The sequence below is a fragment of the Anas acuta genome, chromosome W (genome assembly GCF_963932015.1).
Source record: "Anas acuta chromosome W, bAnaAcu1.1, whole genome shotgun sequence".
Taxonomy (NCBI): domain Eukaryota; kingdom Metazoa; phylum Chordata; class Aves; order Anseriformes; family Anatidae; genus Anas; species Anas acuta.
The window spans coordinates 27027607-27038928 of NC_089016.1; the positions used below are offsets into that span (position 1 = coordinate 27027607).

Consider the following 11322-nt stretch of genomic DNA (forward strand, 5'->3'; position numbering starts at 1 on the left):
GAGGAAGAAATACCCTGGCAATGTCGAGAACTCCCCAGATTGTGGAGTATGCTCCCAGGGCACCCACGGCCAAGAAAAGTGGACATGTAGCAACCTTTCACGGGGAAATGCACACTGGTTGGCCAGGCCAGCTCCCAGCTTAGCCTCCTGTCCTGGTTTCAGTTAGGACAGAGTTAATTTTCTTCCTAGTAGCTGGTAGAATGCTATGTTTTGGCTTAGGATGAGAAGAGTGCTGATAACACCCCGATGTTTTAATTGTTGCAGAGCAGTGCTTATACCAAGCCAAGGACGTCTCAGCTTCTTGCTCTGTCCTGCCAGCGGGCAGGCTAGGGGTGCAGCAAGAGCTGGGAGGGGACAGACCCAGGACAGGTGACCCAAACTAGCCAAAGGGGTGTTCCATACCATCTGACGTCATGCTAAACAATATATAGGGGTGTCAAGCTGGGGGAGGGGGGCTGGACTGCTCGGGGTTAGGCTGGGCATCGATCAGCGGGTGGTGAGCAATTGCATTGTGCATCACTTGTTTGTACATATTATTAGTAGTAGTACTATTATCATTGTTGTTATTATTATTATTATTGTTGTTATTATTATTATTATTTCCCTGTCCTATTAAACTGTCTTTATCTCAACTCACGGGCTTCACTTTCCCGTTTCTCTCCCCCATCCCAGAAAGGGAGGGGGGAGGGTGAGCGAACGGCTGCGTGGTGTTTAGCTGCTGGCTGGGTTAAACCACGACAGTCTTTTTGGCGCCCAACGTGGGGCCCGAAAGGTTGAGATAACGACAGATCTGACCAGAGTGTGTTAAACTAAAATTGGTATAAGTATTAGACGTGTTTAATAGTCACTTGTCATGATGCTGATTGCTTTAATCTCAAGTCTGCTGCGCCTGTTTTCCAAATTGAGTATTATAGCACATTATTTTCCGTATGTGCTCTCTGTCATGTTGTTTATCCTCTCCAGGCCCTAGTTTAAGATCATTATGGTACTGTATGTTGTAACAGTGGCTAATGAGACAATGAAATATCTGGCCATGACTCTAACTTGGTATTTGTACTCAGTAACAACGTCAACTCTATACTTTGGTGTTGCCTTCAGGGGGCAGTGGCGACCTGGTTCAGGAACGGCACGGCGGCCAACCCCAGGCCGCTCGGTCCATCGGCTCACAGACACCAATGTGGTGGATGGCAAATGGCGTTTATTGTTGAGTCACATGGGCTTATATACCCGAGGCCCATAGCGTCACTTCCACTTGCTTACATCACAGGCCACGCGCTATTGCCCATCAAGGGAGGGGCTCCACCTTTCCGTACATCGCGACATCTTCCGGCCGCCAGACCCTAACTACCCACACTTTGGAAACGACATCTCGGAAACTATTAGCAATTATACCTGTTGCCTTTTTTCATCAGGGAGTCAATCTGTGAAGGGGAAAGGGGAAGATATTTTTTCTTATTCGATCACTCTCCCTTTCTCCTTCACCACCCTCTTATCCTCCGAGCTTGTTACAATAGTTCTCCGAGATATTGAATATCCTTGGGATACTCAGACCAGCATGGTCTTGTTATTATGTCTCCTGAATGCGCTTCAGGTTTTGTGTAAGGTTAAACAACTACTTAGGAATCTCATCCAGAGATCTGTCTGGAGGCAGGACAGTTGTGAGTGGCAGGGAGTATGGGAGGATATGGGCAGATATCTAGAGCAGTGGGCACCCATAATGTTTTGGAATTTCACCGCTGAACAACTGGAAAATCCTAAAAAACTGGCAGAATGCTTGAAAAAAAGGTGTCATGACTCTGGCAGTTCCAAAGTGACACAAATCATTGTAACGTGCTGGGGCCTGGCTCATGCCTATCGAGCTGCAATTGATACTGCTATCAACTTAGTGACAGACCCTGCGGCCACTCCAAGTCCTGTGACAGATCCAACAGCCACTGCGACCCCTACGATGGACTCTACATCTGCTCCAGTTCCTGCAGCCGCTCCAGTTCCAGCTCCTGCAGCCGCTCCAGCTCCTGCATCTGCTCCAGCTCCTGTGGCTGGGTCAGAGAAACAAGCAGTAGCAGTGCAAGTTGCCCCTGAAGAGAAGGTGAAAAAATGGTATAAAGATTCAGGTCATTTAGAACGCAGAGAGTCTTCTGCCAAATCTAGGTATAGAGACGACGATGCTGGGCCATCAGGGATTCAGGAGGAGGAAGATGAGGATGCTGAAAAATCAACAGTAACTACCTGAAACCTATACCAGCGTGAGCTACGAGATGTGCGAAAAGATTTTGGTCATTGTATAAGTGAGCAGCTTGTCACCTGGCTGCTCCAGTGCTGGGACACCGGAGCCAATTGTGTGGAATTAGAGGGCAGGGAAGCCAGGCAGCTGGGATCCCTTGCTAGAGACGCAGGCATTGTGTGGTGGTTTTACCGTGCTGGGCAGCTAAACCCCACAACCACTCTCTCACTCCCCCTCCTTTAGATGAGGAGGGGAAGAAGTAAAGCAAAGAACAACTCACGGGTTGAGATAAGGATAATTTAATTAAAGGGAAATAATTATAATAATTAAATAAAGACTACCATGAACTAAACAATTTAACTAAGGGGAAATAAAAAGGGAAAGGGGAAAAGGGAGGGGAAAAAAGGGAAAATAGAAAGAAGGGAGGAAAACAAACAAACAAAATAAATGAAGACTATATGGAAGTGCAGAGGAAAGAAATTACTCTCTGCTTCCCACAAATGAGCGATGATTGACCACGTCCTTGAAGCAAGGCCTCAACGCACGCAGCCGGTGTTCAAGAGGAGGACCGACGTCTTCTCAACGAGAGCCCACCCCTCCCCTCTTCTTCCTGTTTCCACCTTTTATTGCTGAGTGTGACATCACATGGTATGGAATATCCCTTTGATTGGTTTAGGTCAGCTGCCCTAGTGATGTTTCTTTTCTCACTTTTTGCCCACCCCCTAGGAGGGTTAGAGAAAGGCCCGATGCTGTGCCACTGCTGCTCAGCAGTAGACACAACACTGGTGTGATAACACTGCTGTTCCACTACAAGTACAGAGTACGGCACTGTATGGGCTGCTGCCAGGAAAGTTAACATTCCAGCCAGACCCAGTACACATTGACAAAGCAATTGCAGATGGAACACAATCTCACAGCCTCTGGAGGCATCTCCTCTCAGCTGTGAGGGAAAGGTATCCCTTCAAGAAAGAACTTTTATGTCTACCAGGCAAGTGGACCACTATGGAGAAGGGAATCCAGTACCCGAGGGAATTAGCCGTACGGGAAGTGATTTATGAGGACCCAGACCTCAGACAAACATCCAGAGATCCAGATGAAGTCAGGTGTACACGACCCATGTGGCGGAAGTTTGTACGGAGCGCACCATCATCATATGCCAGCTCATTGGCAATAATGGCCTGGAAAGAGGATGAGGAACCCACAGTGGATGAAGTGGCTAAACAACTCCAGCAGTACGAAGAAAGTTTCTCCTCTTCCTTACAGGCCTGCGTCTCAGCTGTGGAGAAACTTTCTGAAGAGTTCCACCAACTTAAAGAGAATCTATCTTCCTCCCCACCTGAACAAACCAGTGTCCACCAACCAAAAGAGAACACTTGGGAGAAACTTTCTGAAAAGTTTCACCAACTTGAAGAGAGATTATTTTCCTCCGCACCTGTACAAAGCAGTGTCTCAGCTATCAGGGGTAGGCGTTCATCCGCACAAGGAAGACGATATGGTGGGTACTCACCCCGTGCCACCCTGTGGTTTTACTTACGAGACCACGGAGAGGACATGAGAAAATGGGATGGAAAATCTACCGCGACCCTAGAGGCACGGGTACGTGAGTTGCAAAAGAAAACAATCGGGAAAAAGGGATTCTCTGAAAAGTTTGCTGCTCCAACTTCCAGCAGACAGTCCTTCAAACACAGAAACGAAGAAGATTCTGGCCAGGACTAGAGGGGCCCTGCCTCCAGCCAGGGGGAGGAAAGGGACAATCGAGTTTATTGGACTGTGTGGATCCGATGGCCTGGCACGTCAGACGCACAGAAGTGTAAGGCTTTAGTAGACTGCTGAGATCCCCCCAAAACATAGCATTCTACCAGCTACTAGGAAGAAAATTAACTCTGTTCTAACTGAAACCAGGACACCTCCACAAGACCCCAGGAGCCCCACAACTACTCCAGCTCACCTTCACAGCACTGTAGTGCCCCTACCACCAGATACACATGGTCTTGTCACTTGCGTCAAACCTGTGGCACCCAGGGCACTGCAGCAGAACTGACCGGCAACAGCATCTGTTCGGTCTGGGATAGGATTTGCCATCAGCAACAGAAGACATCTGTATTGCTGCAGAGCTCTACATCTGAGCACTGCTGCCATCCAGGCCACAGGAGAGGCAGGGCCACTGTCCACAGAGCTTCTGATTGTCAAAAGCTCCAATATTGTAAATAAATAAACTTCTTTATTTGTACTTAAAAGTGTTGTATGGGAGCCTTCCCCCATAGTGTGTGTTGGGGATAAAGAGGGAAAGCGGGCTCAGGAATAGCAGGGAAGGTGTGCTGTCCCACCAGACGACAAGATGATGAGGATAAGCCAGGACAAGTCAGCTGCTCTTCCTGGAGCTCCTCCTCAGCCCTGCCCTGGCCACGCAATGAGTGCAGCCTCAGGATCTCTGAGAGGAGCCCTCTGGAGGTACACTACCAAGCTCTGTACTGCTGTGTGCCCACAGAGGACTGCAGGCTACCACAGTACCAAGAATGGGCTGTCAGCTCCTTCTACGGCCAAGCAGGCTTTACACGATGTAGGAAGTTCTTTAGCTCACATCAGCTTTAGCTCACATCAACTTGTGATCCACGAGCCAGCTCTGCCTGCACTGTGGGAATGGAGAACTGGAAAGCAGTGTGAGTTGGTGTGGCAGCTGAGGATGTGCCCCAGCAACATGAGATAGCACCCGTTGCCTTCCCAAGACAGGCAGCCCCCAAGCTCTCCCTTGGACTGGCCACATAACAGAGTGAAGAATTTGCTTCTCCTATGTTTTTGTGAAGTAGCCTCAAACTCTTGGTTATTTGTCATTACTGTTCTCTCCTGGCCCACCCTGACTCCTGGTTGCGCACACACACACACACACAGCTGCTTCCCCTGCTCCCGACACAGGAGCTGCCCACCTCATCTTTGGTGAGAAGTCAGCATTGCTCCAGGGAGCTGTTCCAGGTGCTGAAGTACACTGCCTTAGAGGCTGACAAACACTGAAGCAAGCTTGCTGAAAGGAGCTCCAGCTTGCCTGTCCTGCACCTTGCACAGAATCACCCCTCCAGTCTCATACCTCCTCCAAGCCATGCAGGAGTTTGGGATTTGAAGACTTCCCAAAGGCAAAAGCACTCAGGAATACCTTTGTGCCAGAACTCCAGGCTCCAACCAGACCAGGCAAGGGGCAGCTAACATCCCTCTAACTGAAAAAGGATGGGTCACAGCAGCCATTCTGGAAAGCAGCAGCAGGACACAGGGCAGGGTCGCTCACTGCTGCCAGCACAGGGCCAGGAGAATTTCCTGCAGGTGAAGCCCCATCAGGCACAAGGAAAGCCTGTGTGGCAATCCAGGTTGAGCTGTGTGAGAAGCAATCTCCTGCAGATTGCCAAACTGTCTGTGCTGTTCACTGCTTAGGGAAAACCACCACGAGCCAGACATGGACTTCGTCTCCCAGGGTTACCCACCTTCCAGCTGACTGCTTCCCTCTCATGCACACTTCTTCATGGAATACCAGCCACAGGCCATGTGGGCAGCACATACATCTGCCCTCCTGAGCCTAGCCAGACAGTTTGTGCCATAGCTGCACCCATGGGATTAAGAGATAAGTGAGGTAGTGTTTCAGGGCTTTATTATGGTCCACAGTAGCAGCAGGAAGGGATTTTTAAATATGTTACAAACTAAGACACATAGAAGTGCACGATCTACAAACAGTGGCATGTTAAGAGAATACCAGGAGTGTGGCTTTGATTCAGGGTGACTGCAGTGCAGCCGCAAAGCCAGGGTACCCCCAAGAGCCTGCGATGTCACTCACAGCATATTCAGTGGAAAGATTCTAAGACAAGAGTGCAGGCTGTGCTGCAGCATCTCCTGAGTGACCAGCAGAATCCCAGGGCCCCAGCTGTGGTTCTCCATCCTCCCAGCTCTGCCATCACTCTGCCACAGGTTTCACTTCCTTGGCTGCTTCCAGCTGCATCAGTATTTCATTCCACTGGATGAACTGCTTGGACAGAAGCAGGGTCTGGACATTACTCTTAAGGAAAGAGACATAGAAACTTCAGGGAGGAAACCACAGAGCACAGCCCCAGACCCCCTGACAGCCTTAGAGCACCATTACAGTCCTGATTCCTTGGGAGATAAAAAAAAAAAAAAAAAAAAAAGCTAACCAGGGTGTACAAAACCTACTCAGACACAAATTGAGAAGTCCTGGAGCTGCCACACAGTGCCACACATTAGTGGGAGTCCAGAACAACTTCTGAACACAGCACTGCATCTCAAAGGGCTTTTTACAGCATGACAGAAACACAAGCACCACTGCACCAGGAAGGGCACTGGCCATTAAACCTGGGGCTGGGGATTGCCTGCTTCCAACATCTGATGGAGTAAGGTGAGCCAAGAGACAGGCAGACATTTTGGTTTTGTCAGGCCCAGAGCACCAGCTAAAAGGATACCGTTTTGTTGTAGTCTTCAAGGAACGTCTTGACACCATCAGAAAACTGCTTACACTGAGCCTGTAAAAAACAAATCCTCAGCAAGCAAGCAGTAAATAAACTAAAGGACACCTGTTCTTCCAGTGCCTGGCAGTTCAGGGACAGTACTGGGACTAAAGCTCAGGCCCTGGCCACTCTGAAAGCATTTCAGCAGATGAGAGAAAGGTTACACAGGAACACCCATGCTCAGGAAGTGCCAAAGCACCTGAGCTTGCCAGCTGTCTGCTTTTTCTCAGCATCCTCAGCTTGCCTCAGAATGAAAACCCACAGGGAAACACTGAAAGGAGGCATTAGACACTGCCCAGGCTACTCATTGCCACCTCATGGTGTGTCCAAATGGGGAAGAAAAGGGCAAAGAGACAACATAGCAGTATTAAAATCCCTCCAGAGACCAGGAGACTGAAAAATTGCAACACTTCAGTGTCCCACTGACAGAGGGAATACCAACTGATTAAAACCACTGCAACTTAAGTGGCATTCAAACCTTTGTTTTGAGGAGGCTTATTGTAGGCAGATTTTTTCCAACTCAGACTCAGGTACCAGAAATCCTGGCTAGTTCTCCCCCTGCAATGTGCTTAAACCTCTTTAAAACTGCAGCATGAATACACTAAACAAATGAAAATAAGTGGTATAAACAAGCAATTCAAACAATTGCAGATACAGGGGCATCAGTGCTGTTAGCAACAAAAGGTTCTTTCTCCCTGCTAGTCAAGACCATCATGAACACTCACACTACCTGCTGCTGCATCTGGATTTGGGAGAGTCGCTGCAGTTTCGCTGCATGGTCAGGAACTACTGAAAGCACAGAACAGAAATCCATTGTTTGTTTTGTATCACATGGGATAAGTTACTAAGACAAGGACCATTCCTTCTCCAAGGGAAAGTCAAAGCAAAACTCCACTCAATGAATCCAAGTGCCATGTACCACAAACACCTTTTATACCATAAAAATCCTCTAGCTACACTGTACATCAAGTATCATTACATTTGCTAACGTAATGCTGGGTGAATTAGGGCTTCTGTCTCTAACCTGCTTCCTAACACACGCCACCTCCCTGACCCTTGGTGCAGGAGCCACATTCCCACCCAAGCCATGCTGGGTAACAGCTACAACACTGTAGTGGGTTTCTGTGGCAAGGTTTTGGTAGCAGGGGGCCATAGGGGTGGTTTCTGTGAGAAGGATCTAGAAGCTGCCCCATGTTTGGGAAGGGCCCCACTGCTGACCAGAGCCGAGCCAATAAGCGATGTTGTTTTGCGCCTCTGTGAGAGCATATTTAAGACAGGGAAAAAAATGCTGCGCCACACAGCAGCTGGGAGAGTGAAGGGAGTGAGGAACAGCCTTGCAGGTGCCAAGGTCAGTGAAGGAGGGGGAGAGGTGCTCCAGGCGCCGGAGCAGAAGTCCCCTGCGGCCTGTGGTGAGGACCATGGTGAAGCAGGATGTCCCCCTGCAGCCCATGGAGTACCACGGTGGAGCAGGGTTCCACGCTGCAGCCCGTGGAGGAGACCACGGTGGCCCTGCACCGACAGAGGCTGCCGCCTGTGGAAGACCCCTGCCGGAGCAGATTCCGGGCTGGACCTGTAGCCCACGGAGAGGAGACCACGCAGGAGCAGGTGACCTGGCAGGAGCTGCTGCCCATGGGGGAGCCAGGTTGGAGCAGTTTTCTCCTGAGGGATGGACCCCGTGGTACAGACCCATATCTGGAGCAGTTCTGGAAGAGCTGCTGCCTGTGGGAAGCCCACGCTGGATCAGTTCATCAAGGACTGTATCCCGTGGGTGGGACCCCACAGTACAGGGGATGAGAGTGACCGAGAAGGAGTGGCAGAGAAGAAGCGCTGTAGACTGACCATAACCCCCATTCCCCTGCGCCGCTTGGGGGGAGGAGGTGGAAGAGGGTGGATGGGGGGGAAGGTGCTTTTGGTTTCTTTCCTTTGTTTCTCACTTCTCTAGCTTGTTAGTAATAAGCAATAAATCTTACTATCTTCTTATGCAGAGTCTGTTTTGCCCGTTACAATAATTACTGCGTGATCTTCGTGTCCTTATCTCAACCTTTGAGCCCTTTTCATTGTATTTTCTCCCCATTCCTCTTTGAGGAAGGGAAGTGGGAGAGGGGCTGTGGTGGAGCTCGGCTGCCCACTCGAGCGGAACCACGACAAACACTCTACAGGACACCGTGTGTTTTCCAGCAGAGATCGGACACAGAACATGAGAGCTAGGTGAGGAATGAGCCAACGTACCGCTGCGTTTGTACCTACTTTACTCACACTGAGTTGTGTGCATAGCTGTCCTCGCCTCAGGTCTGACGCTCAAGAAAAAGCAAACAGCACAGGCAACAACAGCTTGGGGGTGGCACATGCAGCTCAAACTTGTGGAGGAACAGGCATACCTTGGATAGAGGCACTGTCTAAGACAGGCTGGAGATTCTTCACCCGCTCCAAGAGGGCTGCTCGGGAAGGAATGACCTGCTCCTCTGATCGGGCAAAGACAAGAAGGAACATCAGGAAAAGCCAAATCAGTGTCTTAGCCCCCACCTCACAGAGGGGCTTGTCCTACTCTGACCTGATGATCAGCTGGGACTGACACTTGTATCCCATCTCCCCTGTTCCAGCTGATCCAGGTGTACAGAAAAGGGCTTTTTTATGGTTTTATTTAGCCTTTTGTGATGCTCACCCCTGGATTCTCATTAACACTAACTTACGTCATGAGAACCTCCACGAAATTTCATTCCCAGACTATATCAAAACAAGGCCGAACCAAGTTTTTGAGGGCAAAAGAGGACAACACTAGAAGATGTTTAACATACATTCAAACCTCTGGTTTTGTTACAGCCCTCAGAATATTAGAAGTAGGGTAAGGAAAACTGTTCAAGCTCCACTTTCTTTTCAACTTTTCATTAATTTAAGGTTAAACTGATCAATACCAAGATCAGAACTGATAAAACTACAGCACAGACATGCACAAGGGAGCACTAAGGGTGATGGATATCCTTCTACAAGTCACGCTTTGGTAGCTCTAAAGAGGGGTCCCTTCTAAATCTTTGTAACTAAGCAAAAAAAAAAAAAAAAAAAAAAAAAAAAAAACACATCCCAATCCACCTTATTAAAATACAACTTTTGCAGTGCTAAAAACCTGTTCCTTCTCATGTGATGCTGTACCTGCCAAGATGAACTGCTGCTTCATGGTGTTTGGAACAGCCATTCTGTCAGCGTACTGAGGGTCAAGGTATTTTATTACATCTTCAACTAAAGCAAAAAATGTTTTAAGGCAAGAAGTAGGAAAGATGTTGTCACTTTTACAAGCGCAATTCCCCCCTGGACTACAGCACAAACCTGCCCGTTTAAGGTTGTTTTTGTTCAGATTCAGGTTTTTCTGCAGCACTCCCCAAGCACTCACTTTTCTTAAACAGGATCTTGATCCTCTCCCTCTTGCCAGCGATGTTGCTCAGCGCCACCTGCACCTTCACCAGCTCGTCGGCCACCTGCGGGGACGCACAGGGAGGGAGCGGGCCCGCTACCTGCCAGCGGCGGGAACGAAAGCTCAAGAAGGAAACAAATAAAAAATAAAAACTAAAAAACAGGGTGACAGAGCAGAGCCCAGTACCTTATGAGGCTCGCAGACCCCACCGCCAAGGCGCTGCTCCAGCTCATCCAGCCGCCACCACAACCGCTCCAGTGCCACCACCCCCACCGCCCGGCAGCAGCCCGGTCATCTCTTCCGCCTGCCGGCACTTCCACTTCCGGCCGGGCGCTGCCCGTTGCCATGGCGGCACGTTGCTAAGGGATGTCGTTGCCATGGCGACGGGCGGGCCGGTGGGGGGTGTTGGGGTTTGGGGGCGCGGAGTCCCCAAGCCCCCAAGCGGCCGGGGCCGCTCGATGCTGATTTGCACTGCAGAGGAAAGCTTTCCGCACCAGGGAGGTCGACAGCTGCCTCGCTCCTGCGGGCGACAGGTGTTCAGAGGCATGAAAGGGGAGAGATGGAGCGAGTGGGGGCCGGGGGGTTTAGAACGGCGGTGTAATAAATATTGTATAAGTTTGTTAATCAAACCGGTGGGAAAGCTTGTGGGGGCTGTGACAACCCTATATAGCTGGAAAGTTTCCAGCTGACCATCCTGATAAGAACATGTATAGTGCTTGCTCAGCAAGATCGCAACCCGCAACGCAGATGTGAGGAATGTTTTAACAATTTGTGTCCATAAAGAACAGTCCTGTCTGCCTCTGGGCCCTGCACTGGCAATTTAATTCTTGAACCACAGATGCAGTGTATCCCAGTCTCCCCCTCATTCTAGTCAATTTATCAAGTCTTCAGAAAATACTCCTCAAATTTATGAACCTGTTTGCCTTTGTTATTCTGGACTTCTATTTCTAACAGTTACAGCCTTTTTTCTGTCTTCTGCGAGATTAACTTAACACTGCTATAGGTGTGACTGTCCCTGTGAATGGCTGGTGAAGAATGTTTTAATTACTGGTGAAGTGTCAATAAGAAAGTTATTTGTGTTTGTATGAAGTCTTTGATGTCTGGGGGTTTCAGAACAACTGATAACAACTAGTGACTGTTATGGGATACTATGCAAACCTCTGGTATCTGGCCAGGTGGCCAAGAGATTAAGA

At 49.3% G+C, this 11322-nt stretch overlaps 1 protein-coding gene across 1 annotated transcript; it reads right to left on the minus strand.

The window, feature by feature from the left end:
• Positions 1-5841: 5841 nt before the first annotated feature.
• Positions 5842-10411, minus strand: LOC137847444 (dynactin subunit 3-like; the record flags this gene model as incomplete). Its single annotated transcript, XM_068665713.1, has 7 exons — positions 5842-6248; positions 6679-6738; positions 7454-7512; positions 9102-9185; positions 9871-9957; positions 10109-10193; positions 10316-10411. Coding segments are annotated over 7 exons (561 nt in total), but the record flags the coding sequence as incomplete, so codon positions are not given.
• Positions 10412-11322: the final 911 nt, after the last annotated feature.